The following is a 21,858-nucleotide window of genomic DNA, read 5'->3' as shown; positions in this document are numbered from 1 at the left end:
AGAATTCCACTATATCTTCCCCCTCCTCATTCCTGAAAGTGATGTGGTCTATAGATCATCGGAGCCAGAAGTGTCATTGTGTTTAAAAAGTACTTGATGTGCCATACCCTATATAGCTATGCATCAAGATCTGGAGGTCAGGAATTAGGTTTAGACTAGATTGCTCTATTTTTATTGGCATGGATGAGCTGGGCTGAATAGACTCATTGCATGATATAAACATGTTCTATAATTCTAAAATGCAGTGAATTTACATTATAGTTTATAAGGTCAATAACTTGTTCAATTATCTGCACATTTGATGAAAAAACTGAATTGGAGATGAGTTAAAGAAAATATAATCTATAAAAAGCATTTTGTGAAACGATTAACTGAATGTGTTTAATAATTTTTCTGACAAATTATATTATTTAGAATGATCAGCAGAAATTTTATTCTGCTTTTTCTGAAAATAAAACATCTCAAAGAAAGCATGGTAAAGCAGAAATAATGATGATACAGCAAGCCAAGGCCCTTGATGAAGAAGTTCTGAGAATGGATCCTGTTGTGAAGCAAAAACCTAAAATCTTATGTTTGGAAGAAATGACATTACTTTCTATATCTAAAGCTTCAGCACTGAATCACATCACAGTGAGTTGTTTCCAGTCAAATCTATATAAAGTAACTTAAGATTTTGGCAAAACATTTGTTCCTCACAATAACTCAAGATACAAGTTGAAACATTTTAAAATTAATGCGGCAATAAAACCAAGTTATAGTTACATATCATTACTTTAAGATTTCATAATGAGAATATTACTACGTTATCAGATAGATTTTTGAAGTGGAATCTATGCCCATTATTTATCCAGGGATATTAATTTAATCCTTTCTTTAAAAAAGAACAAAATCCAATTCTAATACGCATACCTACCTATATAGGGGAATTTGGCTAGGTGCTTAAATTTTGGTAAGCAACCTTGAAAGGTAATTCATTTCAGTATTGTGGAACCTTTTGAGGAGTTTGTTCAACTTTATCCAAGAGAAAGGAGAAGCTGAATTGTGCTACAAAATCAGCAACAAAAATCAATCCTAAATGTATGAAGTCCTTTATGTGAAGTACAAGCTACCAAGCTACAAATATTGTTAAAAGCTATAGTCACAGAATAGTTATCTTCTAAATTATAATTTGGAAAATAAATTGAATTTGCATTTCTTAAATCAAGGAACATACTATTCCTTAATATAGGATATGAAAGCACAGTAAACTCACATTTATGGAAATAGCTACTGAGTGAAGAATAATTATGAATTCTACTGTGAGGCTTAATTTAAGGATATGACTTTTCTTTATTTTTCTTCCTTTTACAGATTCTGAATTTACGTGGGCATAGTCTAAGTAAACTAAAAGGTATCTCCAAACTTACAAACCTACAGAAACTTGTTGTTAGTTTCAATGAACTTTTACAACTGGATGATCTTACAAACCTGGTAAGAAATGACAAAATGACATGATTACAGTAAATTATGTGTAGATCTGTTTCAATCCTATAAATATTTTCAGCATAAATTTACAGTAAAACTGAAGTTAATGAGAATTGGAACAAGAGCTCCCCCAATGAATTGAAGGCACATTACGCACGCACGCATGTACACCTATGCACCTACACACCTACACAGAGCAAAGGAAGAAGGCTGTCATTGCTGGAAAGCAATAATGTTAGCACCAGCACATCACTGCAAGAATTCATTCAGGCAATGTCCTACACTCAAAACACTTCCAACTATGTTTATCAGTGATTGTTTCTCCAAATAAAGGATAAAATTAAGGATGACAAAGTTTAGTTCTATTGATTAATTCCTTCAAACTGACTATATATGATGAAACTTGGATTGCTTACAGCCATGGAGTGCAAATATGGTTACTGGCGTTCATGACCCAATACTACCAATGAATGAATATATCTAACAAGATAAAAAGTCTCACTTACCTTGACGTTCACATAATATCAAATCCTTTACCATCCATAGCCAGAGGTTTGCCTAAAATTTAATTAAGAATTTCTCATTTTTAATTGAGATGTAACTCACTTCCCCATTTTGCATTTGTTTACTTAGCTGAATGTAGCATCAGCAGTACACAAAAAGCTTGGCATCATCCATCACAGAGAGTCCACAAGATATTTTCCAACAGCATTTCTGTCAGTTAAAGTGACTAGCACCAGGTGCATGAAAACATCACCTCCAACTACGCACTTCCTTTTTTTATTTTGTGTCTTCATGATTTGGAGATTTGTCACCATATTTCATCATTACTTCAGCAGAATACCTGAATTCTCAGCACCTAAGGAGGCCTTCAACCATAAAGACTGTAGCACTTAAAGATTTCTGTTTGCAATTATTCCAGAATGTAAAAGTGGACAAGTAAACCAATGTCAGTGTTACCTCTCCGCTAACACCACCAGTATTGAGACCCAAAAAACAGTCAGTCAACAACATTGGACAGGCTATGTCATCTAAATGCCTTATGATAATGAAGAGCATTTGATAGCTCTGGGCCTGTATTCACTAGAATTAAGAAGAATGAACATTGAAACCTATCAAATGGGGAAAGGCCTTGATAGAGTGGATGTGGAGAGGATGTTTCCTATGGTGGGTGTGTCTAAGACACAGAGGACACAGCCTCAGAAAAGAGGGGTGTCCTTTTGGAATAGAGATAAGAAGGAATTTCTTTAGCCAGAGGTGAATCTGTAGAATTATTTGCCACAGGCAGCTGAGGAGACCAAATATTTTTGTATATTTTAGGCAGACATTGATGGATTATTGATTGGTCAGAGCATGAAGGCAGGAGATTGGGACTGAGAAATTTGGATCAGACATGATGAAATGGTACAGCAGACTTGATAGGCCAAATGGCCTAATTCTTCTACTATATCTTCTGGTCTTGTACCAGATTCCTGAAGCATTTTACTTTGACCTTTGTAATGGGAAGAGATTACCAGGCAGACAGTAGAAATGATTCAAGGATGTGGTCAAAGTTCTTTGAAGTGTAACATCCCCAATGACTCCTCGGAACTTCTGCCCCATGATTGCTTTAAGTGAAAAAGGAGTATCCAGGATGGTAGTTGGGAAGCTCAAGGTCATTTATTGGGAGCACACAGCAGTTCTGTGTAAGTGGTAAATTGAGGAAACTGCAACATATATATTCACCCATCTATCTCCTTGCCCACCACCTGTTCCATCTGTGGAAGAGTCTAGCTCCTGCATTGGTCCCATAAGCTGCCTTAGAAATTGAAAGATGGAATAGGTTTAATTCATCCTCATTTCAAGGTGTTAGGATTAGTTTACTGGTTTTACTGAGAATTATCAATGGATCACATCAAGGAATTTGTGGTATAAATTAATACTAAGCCACAATTACCCATATATTGAACTATAAAATACATATTTACAAATGGTGCGGGAACAATTGAGAAAAATTGTCAGTGATCTATTTAGATGTGATTCATTTTGTAATATAAATAATTCCTTCTCTCTGACTGCATTCTTTTCTTTCTCCTTATCTTTATTTTATTATTACTTATTATTCAAGTTTTCATTCCATTAACTTGGGAATCTTCAATCGCCATCATCAAAAAGGAGTGTTAATATTATTCAGATGGCTAGCAGAGGAAAAATTTGAACAGGGATAGTCTCCTCCAATCTTTCATGTATGAAGGTGAAAACTTGTTTGCAAAAATTTTGGAAATCTAACATATATCTTCTGAGCAGTGACCAAAAACATATTTGGTTCATACGTTAACTATGGAAAAAACATCAAAATATTTCTTCCTCTGGTTCTCTACTACTTCCCCCTCTGTACTTGACCTCCATCTCCCTATCACTATCCTTACTTCCTTGAGCTTGATGAGGATAAAACAGTGGAATTTAAACTACGTAGACTGTAGTAAGGGATCTGATAATATCCCTCATGATAGGTTGATTCAGATGATAAAGGCCCAGGACGAATTGCAAATTTAGATTCAGAACTTACTTGTCTAAATAAAACAGGAAGTAGGGTGGAGGACTGTTATTGTAACTAGAGGTCCGTGACAGTGGTGCTCCACCCATGATTGGTGTTGGGACCTCTGTCTGTTTGTGATTTATATCAATGATTTAGATTAAAAATGTAGATGAGTGGATCAGCACGTTTGCAGATGACACCAAGACCTTCTACAGGCGCTCCATTGAGAGCATCCTGACTGGCTGTATCACCGCCTGGTACGGGAACTGCACCAACTTTGATTGCTGGGCACTGCAGAGAGTGGTACGGACAGCCCAGCACATCTGTGGATGTGAACTTCCCTCTACGGAGGACATTAACAGCAGTAGGTGCGTAAAGAAGGTCTGGAATATCATCAGGAACACCAGCCACCCCAATCAAAAACTTTCAGCTTCTTCCATCTGGCAAATGATACCACAGCATTAAAGCAGAGCCAACGGGCTGCGAGACAGCTTCTTTCTACAAGCTATTAGACTTATAAGTTCACATGTACATTGCGATAGAGTCATAATGCAAAGATTTTTACTCCCTCGCATTGTGGGATGGATGTAAGATTTAGATAATTTCAAATTAAGTTTGGGTTTGGATTATTGGAATTTTTGACAATGTAGAGGAATATCAAAGAATACTGCAGGATATAGATCAGTTTACAGATGTGGATAGAGAAGTGCAATATGGAGTTTTATCCAGACAAGTGTGAGGTATTGTACTTTGGGAGGTCAGATGGTGGACCCCTTAAAAGCACCAAGATACAGAGGGCTCTTTGGGACCAGATCACTAGTCAATGAAAGTGATGATGCAAGTGGTAAACAAGGTGTATGAAATGCTTATTTTTATTGGTGCTGCAGCTACAGTGTTATGCGAAATTTGGTAGACTCATGCATATAGCTAGGATGCTTAAGGCATTTGCACAGTACTGTAGTAGTTTTATGTATTGCACTGCATTGCTGCTGCAGTAAAAACAAATTTCATGATGCGTGAGTGATGATGATAAACCTGATATGGGTCTCTATTGTGGACTGAGAGAGAGAAGGGTGCAGGGAGAGGGGAATCATGGTTGAGGAGAGGGAAGCACCAGAGAGATATTCTGTAATGATCAGTAAACCAGTTGTTTGAAATCAAATGACCTTGGTTTCTGTAGTGCTCCACCATGCCATTCCCAACAACATCATTTGCTCCTGCCAGGTTTACAAACTCGCTCTCCATTCCATGTTGACAAATACAGTACTGTGCATAGAATCATCAGCATTCTCTTATCACTCTGTTGTATTGGAATTCCTCTTCATATTAACTAAAACAAGGAAGTGATAATGACCACTTGCGGATCATTGTATGCCACTTCAGAAGTTTAATTGAATATTTCCAGGCATTATTCAAATCAAAAGGGTGATTTTCTCCTGTGCAACTGAAGGTTTTGAAAGTTTGAAGGGTGGTGGGAAGGGGGGTTGGTAATGTGCTTGGAGAGTCTTGTCCTTCAGCACTTAACATTAGGCACTTCCACAACAAAGTGGTCTCTCCAATGTAGTGCCATAAGTTATGCCACCTATGTCACTTAACTACTTGTGTATAAATGGTGATCGGCAAAAGGATAATAACTGAGATGGTCATGAAGATCCCATTACTGCATCTATCTAGCACAGTAAAATCTCAATCCTTATTACATTGTTTTAAAATTCTGCAGCCACAATTAACATATTTGGATGCAAGCCACAACCATGTGACAACATTAGATGGATTCAAAGGAATGGATAAGCTTAAATATTTGGACGTGAGTTGGAATCAACTAACTTACATTAAAGAGGAAATTGGAGTCCTTCGTAAGCATGCATTTGAACTTCTTACACTTGATCTCCGCCACAATCCATGGAAAAAGGTATTCTTTGTAGAGATAACAGTCATGAAGTCTAAAAATTTGAAACAGGACAATGTTAACAGAAAATTTTAAAAATACCCAAATCCAACAGTTTACATCTTTAAGTCATTCCCTTACATTGTTCAATGTTTGTTAAGTCATTATTTTTAATACAAATAGGCCTAGACATTTGATCATGCAACATCGTATTTTTTTCAGTGATCTGCACAAAAACATTTTCCCCACATTGAAGTATAATTACAGCAATTCTTTTGTCCTTACGTAAAGGCCTCACTCTGTGCAAGGACAATTCAATACACTTGATGAATTTTCAGATGATGGATACATAACATAAATTTTATTGGTATGCCACACTGCAGCTCATTAATGTTCCACTTTGGGCATCAAAAGTTCCTCGGTCATGCTCTTTCCTTTGAGTTCACTGTTGCAAGCTCACATGTAATTTAGTAGCTACACAGCATTATTTTTCATTTAATTTTAAGTTCAGTGGGTGTTCAAGGCAAATTTCAAGGCCAGATATGTAACAATATATGGAAATTGAACTATGCTGAATTGTGTAATGAAGTAATTTCATTTATACATTTTTCTTCATTATCTATTTCCACTTTCAAAGGGTGTCATTGAATTGAACATTAATCAGAGAACAGTGGATTGGGGAGAGACACAAGTATAAGCACCATTCTTTCTGAATTCCCACTATTAAATATGTGGAAATGTAGAATTAACTTTAGTTATATTTTAACTGTATTTGTATAATTATACAGTAAGGTAAAAACAAGTATGTCTTTTAGTAATACATTTATACAGAATTAGCTTGTACTTGAATAACTTCAAGTTTTACATGTTCAATGCTGTGTATTCACCAGTTCTTCCAACTGTTGGTGATTGCCATCAAGGTGTGTTGTCAGTCATAGGCTATAAAAATAGCAATTCATTGATGGTGCACTGGATCTTCCTGGATCTTCTTGGATTGGGTCAACACCCATGGTTCTAGATCATCTACTCTTAGCTTGGCTAGTTTGAAGTTGTTTGACCTCTGCTACTTGGTATTGGACAGGTATGGTCCAAATGACAATAGGCCATGGACAGTCTGTTGTCATTTGGACCTCATCTGGTCCTGGAATACCCTGGACAAGTTTTGATGGAAGGCAAAGCCACAGATGAATCTTTAGTTTCTGCCAAAATTGTAAGGCTTTTTAATAGAAATCAGAATCTAAAAAAGTAGTTATGCAATTTAAAAGATGAGATATACTGTACCTTAAAATATTCAAAGAGAAACATTGCCTTTCCCATTCTATACAGTGAGAATCATCATTTAAATGAGCAAGGTCAATGGGGTCAGACATAGGAACAGAGAAATGATTCTGTGGAATTTTCTGGTCAAGATGGCATCTGTGTACAATGCTCCTTTGGTCAACACCGCCTGGATAGATCATGAAGCCATATATTTCACTTCTTTTATGTCTTTTTCCATCTTGAATGTGATTCTGGAACTATTGGAGCCTGTGATTTTCAGTTTGGAGATCGTTTGGGTGTTTCAGTGCTCTGCAGTCTCTGAAGGGATTCCGGGAGGTGGGGGTAGCATGCAGGAACCTCGGTGGTGAGAAGGCTGCGACCTGATGTTTGACTCCATTTCACCAATTAAAGCTTCCATTGTTTGTCGATTAAAGCAACAAGGGAGATTGAAATGCTGGGTGCCTGCCTTTTTATCACTGGGGGACTGCTCTGCTGCTGGAGAGGGGAGACTGTCTTTTTAATGCTAGTGAGATTGTTCTGCTATGGAGAGGGGAGACTACATTTTTAACGCTGGTGAGATCACTCTGCTATGGAGAGGGTAGACTGCCTTTTTATCACTGGTATGGAGAGAGAGAATGTTGGCCAGGTTTTCTGCATTTTAGATGTGGACTCAGACTGTGGACTTTTTTTCAGTCTTATGTTTTTTGTATTCAGTGTTTTTCACCCAATCTTTCTCATTTTTTTTGTGTGCGGGGGAGGGGTATTTGGGGGTTGATGTGCCTGTTCCATCTTTGTTCAGTTTTTTTGTGTGGGGGAGCAGGGATTTAGGGGTTGATGATCATGCTGCAGTTCTTTTCTTTCTTGGTTTTATGGCAATCTGGAAAAGAAGAAATTCAGAATTGTATACCTTGATAATAAATGAACCTTTGAAACTTTGATATTGGGAATTCTAGCATGCTTGGGCTACCATAAATTCCATTTAATCTTCTTGTGGAGGCTAGGGTGCATGTATGTCAGGGACTTTTATCTGAATGCCTGAAGCGAGCCAATGGATGAGTCAGAATGATTTGTACCACAAGTTTTGTTGTATAATTTCATACTTTCTTTTGTAAAGTAAAATGTATAAATATTGTTCTGCTTTAAAATGTTAACTGCAGCTTAATTAATTTTAGAGTATTTCATCGTTCTTCTTTTCTCATAACCTCAATTATTTGAACAGCCTGCATTAGTACGTCCAATAGCCATTGGCCAATTAAAGTCTCTCACTAATTTGAACGGGTGCAGTGTAACAGAGGAAGAAATTGCAGCAGCCTTGCATATTACTACTGGATTTAGGGTAACACAGGTAGGACTAGCATTGATTGTACTAATTATACTTATGATTTTCTTTTGAGTTACTTGTAATAAAGTTAGAACAAATTTGATTTCAGTTAATTTGACGCCTGTTTAGGCTATTGTGCTCCACTAATTTATCGTATATTATTGGACAAACCAGTTTTTATTTCAGGTAATCCAAATATCATGTACCATACAAAAACCTGATATTTCACATGCACATTTAAAATAAAATATTGTCTAAAAAAACCTTACTGATGATCACAATTTAAAATATACCAGGTAGAGTCAGACAAATAGCTGTTGTGATTTCTTGCTCTCTATTTCACTTAAGATTGTATAGTCTGCATTTTAATTGATGTGAAGGGGAAAAATCCTGTTTCTTAATTGTAAAACAACATTATTTATTACAATGATTACTCAGTGTAAAATTGTTATGAAGAATTTAGTCAGATTTTTATCACTCATTATATCCATTCTTGTTTTACTTTTCAAAATTTATTATACTGAGCAATTACCTAAATGCAATTAATCTGCTGAATTATTTTGTGTGTGTGTGTGTTTTATATATATATATATATATATATATATATGTATATACACACACCCAACTTAATGGGCAAAGGTAATACTTTCAGTGTTGTTATACTCAATGAAGTTTTCATCACCAAAGGTAATGTTTTTCCTTTCTCTGCCAGGCTTCTTTGTTGGCCTGTTCGCGGACAGATGAAGTACCCCCTCGTTGCCTCAGTTTAATGAATTGTGCTCAGATCCTGACTCAGATCAGCAAAAACATGCCAAATGCATCTGTTGACCAAGGCACAGCCTGGTTTTCTAAGGTTTATACAAATCTTTGATATCTGAGTCATTAAGTTTGTTTATCCAGTGCTAAATGTGTCATATTGAGGCATTGTACTCTGCATCCAAATTCATTTTCAGTAGTGTTTTACAAAAATACGTAGGTATTATTACAAAAAAAAATCTTTGTTGGTATAGGATTTAATTCCGGCATAATATATACTCATTTAACTTAGTGTGCATTATTCCAATTATTTAGTTGTTAATTTGTCTTTATAATTTTGTAAGTTTCATTATGGTGGTCCAATAAATTTTATTTTATGTACAAAGAAAAGATAAATATATGAGTTAATATTGCAGTACTACTCAAATGCTCCTGTAGCAACTGATACAAGCCTAATTACTGTTGCATTCAAATATGAAATTTGGAAGAAAAACTTAGAATTATCACTCCTTGGATCTACAGCCAAGATGTTAAATTGTGATTACTAGGTAAACCAGTCATAATAAATCTTCTACCTCTTAAATGTTAATTATTGTTTATCATTTGCAGATTACTGCATTAAATTTGGATGGACAGAATATTTCACAACTCACTAATCTTGATAAACTAGAGAATTTGCGTTGGGCTTCATTGAACAACAATATAATTCGTAGGCTTGAAGGCTTGGATCGGTGCCTTAAACTTGAAGAACTTTCTCTCGAAGACAACTTTATTACTAAACTAGAAGGTACCAGTTGAATTTCCACATTTGCAGATTTTTTTCCAGGGAGTTTTGGTAAGAGGGGTTTGCTCCAATTGGTGCCTTGGATCTGTAGTAAGTACATTTTCAATTGCATTGCAGTATTTAGTTTAACTCTATGGAATAACATTTTGAGGTCATTACTTGTTTATTTGCCATTTATGTGTATTTCCTTTATGTTAACTTTTGCTTTTGGCTACTTTACAATTATTAGGAGGAGTCAGCATGGTTTTGTGTACGGAAAGCATGTCACACAAATCTGACTGAGGTTTTTGAGGAGGAAAATTGATGAAGGCAGAGTGATCTCTAGTTCAGCTTTTGAATGGCAGGCTGGTTCAGAAAGTTAAAGCACAATGGATTCCTGGCACATTGGCAGACTGGATCCAGAATTGACATCAAAGCAACACACACAAAATGCTAGAGGAACTCAACAGGTCAAGTAGCATGAATGGAAAAGACTGAACAGTTGACATTTTGAGTCAAGATCCTTCACATTGACGTGGTGGGAAGTGGCAGACTGGTGGATGGGTGTTTTTCTGGCTGTAGATCTGTATCAAATGATGAACTGCAGGGATCAATATTGGGATATTTGTTGTTTGTAACACATGTAAGTGACTTGGGTGAGAATGTAGGTGTAGTTGTCACAAAAACTGGTGGAGTCGTAGATAGTGAAGAAGGTTGTCCAAGGAGACAGTAGAACATAGATCAGTTAGAAAGTTGGATAGACAGTGGTAGATTGAACTTAATCCAGACAATTGTAAGGTAATGTATTTTGGGAAGTCAGATTCTGGTAGGACATATATGCAGATTGGAAGGGACCTTATGAGTGTTTATATACATAAAAATTTTGGGATGTAAGTCCATCCCCTCCTGAAAATTGTGACATAGGTGGATAGAGTATTGAAAAAGGCATTTGGTGGGCTAAGGCATTGAGTGTAAGAGTTGGGATGTCATGTTGCAACTCAATAAAACATTGGTTAGATCACATTTGGAGTATTGTGTATAGTTCTGGTCACCACAATACAAAAAAGATGTAACAATAGAGAGAGTGTTGAAAGAATTCACCAGGATGTTGCCTTGAATGAAGGGTTGTCCAGGGGATATTGGATAGACTGAGCTCATTCTCTCTGAAACACTGGAGGCAGTTGTTTTTAAAACCTAAGAGGGCGTTGAACTAGAAGGCACAGATTTAAGGTCAGAGGGAAGAAATTTAATGGAGTTCTGAGGGGTATGTTTTCACATAAAGTATGGTGAATATCTGGATTGAACTGCTAAGGGAGGTATGATTAAAATGCTTAAAAGGCCTTGAAAGGTCTGTATTTTCCAATTTTAGAAAAAGCACACACACCCATTGTGCTCACCTCCCACACACACTCACCTGTCCTCTTAGTTTTCTTCTCCCTTCATTTATCTCACCTATCCCCTACCCCATCTACTCATCATCCCCTCATCATTTGATTCCATCTATCACCTATCCATCACCCCCATCCCTATCTAGCCTTCATTCCTCTCATCTGCATCCACCTATCACTACCAGCCTCTATCTCATCCCTATGTGCTGTTACTGGTTATACTGGTGTTACGTACCCCATAACTGGGTTGCCAAACCAGCAGAAATGGATCACTCAGTTGGAGTCTGGATTACTAGAACTAAGAAAGTTTTATTAAAGAAACAAGCAACACAGTACTCTAATCAAAAGGATAATGAATGCAACAGTTCAGCAATGATAAACATACATGTACACAGAATTAAGATAACAGGATCAATCAAGCTCTATCGTTGTCTAGGGGTAAATGACCAGTTTCAAAGTGACGCAAAGTTCAGTTCAATTTAGTTCAGTTCAGTTCGCAGTAATCGCTGCCGTGGCGATGGACAGTGGGGGGGAAGGAGAGAGAGAGCAAAACGAATGAATATTCAAAACGGCTTCCACACAGACCTTCGCAGTCAGCTTTCGGGCGAGTCCTTTGTGATGTCATCTGAGGTCACCGACCGTGACCCCTCCGTTTCCAGATACGATCGTTTCTCTGCGGTGAACCCGGCACCCAGGCAAGGGTGGACACACACCAGGTTCCCGCCGATCGTGCCTTTCCACCCTGTGCGTCTATGGCTTGTCCCGCGACCAGCCGTCCAAAACTTCCCACCGACTTGTGAGAGACGCACCGCTTCCAGGGTCTCGTTACCTCGGGGTGTCGTGTGTGTCCTGCCTTAGCGAACCTGTCCCTTTTTATCCCCCTGCTGGGGTATCGCCTGTCCATCACTTCAAACAGTTCAGGGTTCAAAGGGGGAGCCGATCTTGACAGCTCTCCTTCCGTTACTCTCTCCCGTCCCTTCATCAACATCTCCAAATGCTGCTCCATTGTTTTCCTTATCTCTCTCTCTCCTGAAGACAGGTGGCAGACCAACTGCTGATCCCACTGGTGCCAGCACAGGACAGCTAACCTCTTAATTTATGTGTATTCTCGTCACACTGGTAACTTGTCCTTTCCCTTCCCAGTCCTGAAGGGAGGGTTTTGACCTGAAAAGCTTTCTTACACCTTTTGCTGAGTTTTTCCAGCATTCCAGTTTTGTTTAAAAGTCAACTGGATGGGTATTTAGATAAGGAAGGCATACAGGCCTGATGTGGGCCAAGTGCTGACAAATGTGATTGGTGTAGAGAGGCATGTCAGTCAGCAGAGGTGAGATGTGCTGTATGATCCTGCATTTTCATGGCATGGTGATGCAGAGGATGATAACGTGGCACAGCAGTTTGGTCTGTTGCCTCACTGTTCCAGGAACCCAGTTCAAATCGGTGTGACTGTCCCGGTTTCTGCTGGGTACTCCAGTTTTGTCCCCTGTTTCATAGAAGGATTGACAAGTCAACTGGATGCTGTAAATCTCCCCATAGTGTAAGTACATGGCAAAAGAATTAAATGGGAGTTGATGGACATATGAGTGAAAAGAAGTCGCAGGACTATAGAAAAAAGTGAGGAGAAGTTAATGAGACTGAAGGAATTGCCTTGTTGGAAGCCCATAGGGATCAGGTGTTACTTACTGTTTCATAATAAGTAAATATTTTAAAAACTGTTTATTGTCTCTGAAGTACTTCGTAATATTGTGTAATGTGAGGTATATTATGGCACACTTACTAAACTACTATCCCTATACTTAAGAATTTTGTTTTGTTCCTGTAAAGGCATGTTCATTTGTTATTGTTTTTTCCTGGATTTTTATTTATTTATTTTTGTTATTAATAGGGATATCAAAGCTGACCAACCTAACTCGATTGAATCTTGGTAATAATCAATTGAAAGATTTGGAAGATTCTGGTCTAGATAAGTTAACACATCTCCACTATCTGTCATTAGAATTCAACAACATTTCTTCTCTACGTGGTTTACAGAAACTTTATGCCCTAACCGAATTATGTTTAGGAAACAACCACATTAGTAACAACTGTGAGGTCTACTATTTAAAGGTAAATATGATTTGTGCATTATCAATTCCATTATCTAGCCTTTTTCCTTTAATTTCTAAAATGTTCTTTATAAAAACAAAGTAATTCCATTTGAATGGAAGTATAAGGCATATAAACAAAGATTAGTTGTTAGTACTTTAACATCCAAGTCATAAGAACAAGGGTTGAAGTCCTGCTTCAGTAACTTTAGCACAAAAATCAAGATCCTTATTCAAGGCTCTGATCCAAAAGCTCAACAATTCCTTCCCTTCCTCAGCCCGCCTCCCCCAGGTTGACCTGCCAGGTTCCTCCAGCAGATTGTTTGTTCCTCCATTTTAGTGTTGATAGAGTGTTGCATCTTTGAAGACATTAGAACACTCAGTAAAGATTAAAAACAAAGACCAATCTATCCCAGAAGATGGAGGTGAATAAAACGAGAGTTTCTCTCAGTATTTTAGCCTATATTTATCTCTCTATCAACATTACAAATGTAGATTATGCTGCCTGCGAATTGGATATTGTATTTACTATCTTATTACATTGAATAAAATTAAGTAAATATAGAAAGCGCTGGAAGTAGAACCAATTAGGCAGCTGGGGGGAGGAACATTTTAGGCTGAGTTTTCATTAGAATAGATGAATGCTTTAAACTAATAACATAAACCATTAGACAATATCTATAAATTTGCCAGTGAGACAACTGTAGGTAGAATCGCAGATGGTGATGAGGATGCAAACAGGAATGAGATATATCAACTGGTTGAGTAGTATTGCAACAAAAACCTCACACTCAACTTCAGCAAGACCAAAAATTTGATTGTGGAATTCAGAAAGGGAAAGTCGGGAGAATACGTATCAGTCCTCTTTGTGGGGTGAGCAGCTTCAGGTCCTGAGCGTCAACATCTCAGATGTATTGAGTGCAATGATTATTCTACAAGAAACAGTCTACATTGATGCCTTTCACATCTTTGCCAGGGACTTCCATCATACTTGCTTGAAGTAATCTCTGCCTATTTATCATCAGCACATCATCTGCAGCACCAGGGGCCCTAACACACTCAACCATTGCTACGCTAGCATCAAGAATGCCTTCCATTCCATCTCTAGACCATATTTTGGATAATCTGTGCGTCTGGTTGTCCTATTCCTACCTGCATACAGGCAGAAATTAAAGAGCAAAGCACTAGATGTAAGGATAACAAAGTGGTAGTAACAAGAGGCAGAGGAACGGCTGAAGGATTGCTTGAGCCGGTGGACTGAGCCATGTTCAGGAACTCCTCAGAGGATGTGAATGAATATGTTATGTTTATCATGGATTTTATAAAGACACTTGTGGACAAGTGTGTCCCCACAAAATCATTCAGACTGTTTCCTAACCGGAAGCTCTGGATAAACCAAGAGATCCGCATCTGCTGAGGGCTAGTTTGGAGGTGTTCAAGTCTAGTGACCAAGGAAGTTATAAAAGGTCCAAGTATGACCTCTGGAAAACCATCTCACATGCAATTCTAGACCAAAGTTGATTCATAGAAGGATGCTTAACAGCTGGGGCAGTGCTTGAATGCTATCACCCCCTACAAAGCAAAACCAAACAATATTTATGACAATAAGGTTTTGCTCCCAAATGACCTTAATACCTCTTATGCTCGCACTTGACTGTCAAAACCTGGAGGCTCCTTCACGGAGTCCCACAGCCCCCGATGACCCTGTGATTTCAGTCTCTGTAGGGTGAACCCGTGGAAGGCATCTTACCCAGACGGTGTATTGAAAACCTGTGCTAACCAACTGGCTGGAATGTTGACAGATATCTTTAACCTCTCACTTCAGCAGTATAAGATACCCACCTGCTTCAAGCACACTTCAATTATACTGGAGCCCAAGAAGAACGTAATAACCTGCCTCAATGATTGTTGTCCAGTAGCAGTTACATTGACTGTGATGAAGTGCTTTGAGAGGTTGGACATGAAGCATATCAATGTCTGCCTGAGGAATGACTTTGATCTGTTCCAATTTGCCTTCTTTCACAACAGGGCAACAGTAGATGCCATTTCATCAGCTTTTCACTCAGCTCTGAAACATCTGGAAAGTGAAGATGCATACATCAGGATGCTGCTCATTGACTACAGTTCAGCATTCAACACTATCATCCCCTCATAACTAATCAATAAGCTTCCAGATCTTGGCCACAATACCTACTTATGCAATTGGATCCTCAATTTCCTCACTTTGGTTTGGCCCTCCAACATCTCCTCCACAATCTCCATCAGCACAGATGCACCATGAGGCTGTGTGCTTAGCCCCCTGCTCTACTCATTTATACTTATGACTGTAGTATATTTTGTAGTTATGCAGCAGTGGCTGGAGTTTATGTGAGAAGTGAGGACGGTGCAAGACAGGTATATTCCAAAGAAGAAGAAATTTTCGAGTGGAAAAAGGATGCAACCGTGGTTGACAAGAGAAGTCAAAGCCAAAGTTAAAGCAAAGGAGAGGGCATACAAGGAAGCAAAAATTAGTGGGAAGACAGAGGATTGGGAAGTTTTTAAAACCTTACAAAAGGAAACCAAGAAGGTCATTAAGAGGGAAAAGATTAACTATGAAAGGAAGCTAGCAAATAATATCAAAGAGGATACTAAAAGCTTTTTCAAGTATATAAAGAGTAAAATACAGGTGAGAGTAGATATAGGACCGATAGAAAATGATGCTGGAGAAATTGTAATGGGAGATAAGGAGATGGCAGAGGAACTGAACGAGTATTTTGCATCAGTCTTCACTGAGGAAGACATCAGCAGTATACCAGACGCTCAAGGGTGTCAGGGAAGAGAGTCAGGGAGTCCTGGTACAGGATACCCTTAAAGTTAACCTCCAGGTTGAGTCAGTAGTGAAGAAGGCGAATGCAATGTTGGCATTCATTTCTAGAGGAATAGAGTATAGGAGCAGGGATGTGATGTTGAGGCTCTATAAGGTGCTGGTGAGACCTCACTTGGAGTACTGTGGGCAGTTTTGGTCTCCTTATTTAAGAAAGGATGTGCTGACGTTGGAGAGGGTACAGAGAAGATTCACTAGAATGATTCCGGGAATGAGAGGGTTAACATATGAGGAACGTTTGTCCGCTCTTGGACTGTATTCCTTGGAGTTTAGAAGAATGAGGGGAGACTTCATAGAAACATTTCAAATGTTGAAAGGCATGGACAGGGTGGATGTGGCAAAGTTGTTTCCCATGATGGGGGAGTCTAGCACGAGAGGGCATGACTTAAGGATTGAAGGGCGCCCATTCAGAACAGAAATGCGAAGGAATTTTTTTAGTCAGAGGGTGGTGAATCTATGGAATTTGGTGCCACGGGCAGCAGTGGAGGCCAAGTCATTGTGTGTATTTAAGGCAGAGATTGATAGGTATCTGAGTAGCCAGGGCATCAAAGGTTATGGTGAGAAGGCGGGGGAGTAGGACTAAATGGGAGAATGGATCAGCTCATGATAAAATGGCGGAGCAGACTCGATAGGCCGAACGGCCGACTTCCGCTCCTTTGTCTTATGGTCTTATGGTCTTATGTAAGGCTAAGTAGAGCTCCAGTGCCATATTTAAGTTTGCTAACAACACCACTGTTGTTGGCCAAATCAAAGGTGGTGACAGATCGGCATACAGATTAAGATTGAAAATCTGGTTGAATGGTGCCATAACGACAACCTGTCACTCAACTTAACCAAAACTAAAGAGCTGATTATTGACTCTAGGAGGAAGAAAATGGGGGTCCATGAGCCACCCTTTATTAGGGACTCAGAAGTGGGGAAGGTCAGTAACTTTAAATTCCTTGGCTTATCATTTCAGTGGATCTCTCTTGGGTCCAGCACATAAGTGCCATTACAAAGAAGGTATAGCAGTGCCTCTTTTTTTTAAAGAAGTTGGCATGGATTCAGCATATCATCTAAAACTTTGTCAAAGCCTTATAGATGCAAGAGGCAAATATCCTGGCTGGATACATCACAGCCTGGTTTGGAAACACCAATGTCCAGAAATGGGAAAGTCTACAAAAAGTAGTGGATCCAGCTCAGTCTATCACAGCATAATCTCGTCCCACCATTGAACACATCTACAAGGACCATTACCACAGGAAAGGACCATACATCATCAAAGATTCACACCATCCAGGCCATGCTTTCTTCTCACTGCTGTCATCAGGACAGAGGTACAGGAGCCTTGGGTCCCACACCATCAGTTCAGGAACAGTTATTACCCTTAAGCCATCAGCCTCCTGAACCAACGTCGATAACTTCATTCACCTCAGCTTTGAACTGATTCCGCAACCTGTGGACTCACTTTCAAGGATTTTACAACTAATGTTCTCAGTATTGTTTATTTAGTTATTCATTTTTATTCATTTTTTTGTATTTGCACATTGGTTGTTTGTCAGTCTTTGTCTGTAGATTTTAGACTTTCATTGGGCTGAAATCAGTGCCAGAGGTTGCTCGTTGGTAAAGAGCTTGGACTCTTTCAGCTTTCTTTCATCAGGCTAAAATCAGCAGAAGAGGCTGTTCATTGTTGACACAGCACTAAGTTTAAAAAGAGTTCAGGAGCTTTCAGCTTTCTCTAATTGGGCTGAAATCAGCATAGGCCACTAAAAAGCAAGGAGTTGTAAGTGGAGCTGCCATTGTTGCAGTGGTCCAGTGTTAGAGTGATCCGGCTTTGGCTCGACAGGCTTAGTAAAGCACAGGTGGGGGTTCTAGGTAAGTAAATAAGAAAGTTTTTTTTTAAGGTTTTTTTCTGTTAGTACATAGCTAGTGTGTTGAGAATAGATCCAGAGGTAGTTTTATGTTCCTTGTGTGAGACTGGGAAATTTCCAGTCTCCCTGATAACTACATCTGCTTAATACGCATCAAGCTGCAGCTCTATAGGGACCGTGTTAAGGAGCTGGAGCTACAACTGGATGACCTTCGGCTCATGTGGGTGAACGAGGAGGTGATGGATAGGAGCTACAAGGGGGTAGTCACCCCTAAGTTGCAGGAAGCAGGTACCTGGGTGATTGTCATGAGATGGAAAGTAATTAGGAATCAGTGCAGAGTATCTCTGTGGGTGTACCCCTGAATAATAAGTATACCACTTTGGATAGTTTTGGGAGAGGGGGCAGTGATCTACCAGGGAGAAGCCACAGTGATCTGGCCTCTGGCACTGAGTCTAGCTCTGTGGGTCAGAAGGTAAGGGGGAGAGAAGAGGAGTGCAGTGGTGTTAGGGGATTCCACAATTACAGGAGCAAAAAGCAGCTTCTGTGGGCGTGAGACAGACACCCAGGTGGTATGTTTTCTCCCAAGTGCCAGGGTCAAGTGTATCTAGGATTGGGTCCATGGCATTCTAAAGGGAGAGGGTGAACAGCTGGAAGTTGTGGGACATGTTGGTACCAACAATATACGTTGGTAGGAAAAGGGAGGAGATCTTGAAGAGAAAATATAGGAAGTCAGGCAGAAAGCTGAAAAACAGGACCTCCAGGGTACTGATGTCTGGATTGCTGCCTGTGCCACATGTCAGGGAAGGTAAGAATAGGGTGATCTGGCTGAGGAATTGGTGCAGAGGGCAGGGTTTCAGATTTCTGGATCATTGGGATCTCTTCTGGGGAAGATATCTGTCCAAAAACAATGGGTTACGTCTGAACCCGAGAGGGACCAATATCCATGCGAGCAGGTTTGCTAGAGATGTTGGGGAGGGTTTAACCTAATTTTACAGGGGGCATGATAAACTAAGTCAAAGTCAGCATGATTTTCTAAAGGAGAAATCTTGCCTGACAAATCTGTTGGAATTCTTTGAGGAAATAACAGGCAAGATAGACAAAGGAGAGCCAGTGGATGTTGCTTATTTGGATTTTCAGAAAGCCTTTAACCAGGTTTCTTAACAAGCTAAGAGTCCACAGTATTATAGCAAAGATACTAGCATGGATAGAAGATTGCCTGCCTGGCAGGAGGGACAGAGTGGGGGAGAAAAGGGAGCCTTTTCTGGTTGGCTACTGGTAACTAGTGGTGTGCCACAGGGGTCGATCTTGGGACCACTTCTTTACACTTTGTATGTTAATCATTTGGATATAGGAATTGATAGCTTTGTGGCCAAGATTATGGACAATACAAGGTTGGCAGAGGGGCAGGTAGTGTTAAGGAAGTAAGGTGTCAGCAGAAAAATCTTGTACAGAGTGAGGGAAATGGCAGATGGAATATAGTGCAGGAAAGTACATGGCTATGCACTTTGACAGGACAAATAAAGGCATGGACTTTGATAAATGGGGAGAAAATTCAAAAATCAGAGGTGTGGAGGGACTTGGGAGTCCTATTTCTGGGGCGCCAACATCTTGGACAACCCTAACAACAGCTCTCATTGAAAATGATGGAGAACATCAAATATTCTTATTTTAGCCTGCTGCAGCTGAGAACCATATCTGCATCTATGATGTGTACAGTCAGTGATGAAGTTCCAATCCAACTGAACCAAATATTGCTGCTTAAAACTGACAGAATTAGATCAGACTATGGCCGGCACGTTGCCCCTTTAAGAAACTGCCGGTGAAAGAGGAGTTGATGTGCTGGTCTGACGGTGTGTTTTAAAATAAAAGAGGTTTTTGACTCCGAATACCAACAATCTTGCTGGCAAACATGCAGTCTCTGGTAAAGAAAATTGATGATCTCAGAGCTAGTGTGTTGTATCAGAGGGATGTTAGGAACGCGTGCATCCTTTGTTTTACAGAATCTTGATTAAGCCCTTCCATGCTGGACACAACGATCTGAATAGATGGGTTCGCAATACATCGTCAAGATAGGTTGGTTGAGTCTCTCAAAAGCAGAGGAGGAGGTGTATGCCTCATGATCAACTCCCTGTGGTGTACTAATGTGTTGGTGATGTCCCAATATTGATCACCAGACCTGGAGTACCTCGCAATTAAGTGCTGAGCAATGTCATCAATAGCCATGAAACAGCATATCCTGATGCCTTTGCCATCATTTTGGGGGATTTTAACCAGGCTAGCTTGATAAAGTCACTAAATAATAATTAACAAATCACCTGTAGTACCAGAGGAAATAACACACTGGACCACTGTTACACTACGTTCAAGAGTGCCTGCTGTTCTGTTCCATGCCTGCACTTTGGGAAGTGATCACCTGGCTGTACTTATACTCCCTGAGTATAGGCAGAGAATGAAGGCTGCTGTACCAGTAGTGAGGACCAAGAAGGTATGGACCAGTGTGGCACAGGAGCATCTACAGGACTGCTTTGAATCAGTGGACTGGAGAGTCATATTCGAGCTTGGATGAGTATGCCAAAGTTGTCACCGACTTCATTAAAATCTGTGTGGATGAGTGTGTGCCTATGAAAACTTACTGTGCATTCCCAAACCAAAAGCCATGGATGAACCAGGAGTTTCGTAGACTGCTGACGGCTAGATCTGTGGCATTTAGGTCTGATGGCCCAGATCTGTATAAGAAAACCAGGTATGACTTGTGGAGGGCTATTTCAAGAGCCAAGAAACAATTCTGGGAGAGGCTGGAGGCAACATTGAATGCACATCGACTCTGGGAAGCTTTGCAGGCCATTACCTCCTACAAAGTAAAACTCAACATCGTAAATGGCAGTGATGCTTCACTGCCAGATGAGCTTAACACCTATTATACTGGCCTAGAAAGGGAGAATAAAACCATAGCTATGAGGATCCCTGCAGCATTCAATGACCCTGTGATCTCTGTCTTGAAGGGAGGAGAAGATGGCGGCGCCACGCAGTGCGCACGGCCGTTCCAAATGATATTGTATGTATTAACTAGAGAGCTGTGCACAATCTTGATTTGATGGAGACCCATGAAAAGCACGGAGGAACACCTGGAGAAATTTCTGAAATGCCCGCTTTGCTGCCGCTGCTACTGTGCAATCGAGAATCTCCGGAGGGGAAGGCCCCAAATCCTCGGCTTTGCCTGTTGCCAGGGCCGGGGTCGAAGCGCTCAGCAGAGATGGTGCTCGGTGCTCGGTGTCGGAGAGCTGGTCGGAGGCTCGGAGTTTTCGGACGGACTCAGAGTCGGACTGTGGTCGGATTTTTCCAGGATACTTTATCGACAAGCTTGCGGCGCTGGAGGTTCACCGTCTGCGTGAGATGATGGGACTTTCAAGAGACTTTGAGACTTTATACCGTGCAATTGGTCTGTTCTTTATCAAATTATGGTATTGCTTTGCACTGTTGTAACTATATGTTATGTGGTTTTTGTCAGTTTTTAAGTCGGTTTGTCATGTGTTTCTGTGATATCATTCTGGAGAAACATTGTGTCATTTCTTAATGCATGCATTACTAAATGACAATAAAAGAGGACTGCGTGTCCTCATAATCTAATCTAATCTAAGGTTGTGTTGTCTTTCAAGAGGGTGATCCCCCGCAAAGGACAATAGACAATAGGTGCAGGAGTAGGCCA

The 21,858-nt window shown here is 39.8% G+C and overlaps 1 protein-coding gene across 1 annotated transcript in view; it reads left to right on the top strand.

Moving 5' to 3' along the window:
* Positions 1-21,858, top strand: part of lrrc9 (leucine rich repeat containing 9) — a 121,693-nt gene that overhangs the window by 59,106 nt on the left and 40,729 nt on the right. Inside the window, exons 16-22 of the mRNA XM_063061826.1 lie at positions 415-630; positions 1,351-1,470; positions 5,703-5,894; positions 8,350-8,475; positions 9,164-9,304; positions 9,817-9,994; positions 13,241-13,461. Coding sequence (XP_062917896.1) covers positions 415-630; positions 1,351-1,470; positions 5,703-5,894; positions 8,350-8,475; positions 9,164-9,304; positions 9,817-9,994; positions 13,241-13,461 — 1,194 coding nt within the window. The remainder of the gene's footprint in view (positions 1-414; positions 631-1,350; positions 1,471-5,702; positions 5,895-8,349; positions 8,476-9,163; positions 9,305-9,816; positions 9,995-13,240; positions 13,462-21,858) is intronic.

The sequence above is a fragment of the Mobula hypostoma genome, chromosome 1, assembly GCF_963921235.1.
Source record: "Mobula hypostoma chromosome 1, sMobHyp1.1, whole genome shotgun sequence".
Taxonomy (NCBI): domain Eukaryota; kingdom Metazoa; phylum Chordata; class Chondrichthyes; order Myliobatiformes; family Myliobatidae; genus Mobula; species Mobula hypostoma.
This window is presented reverse-complemented; position numbering and strand designations above follow the sequence as displayed.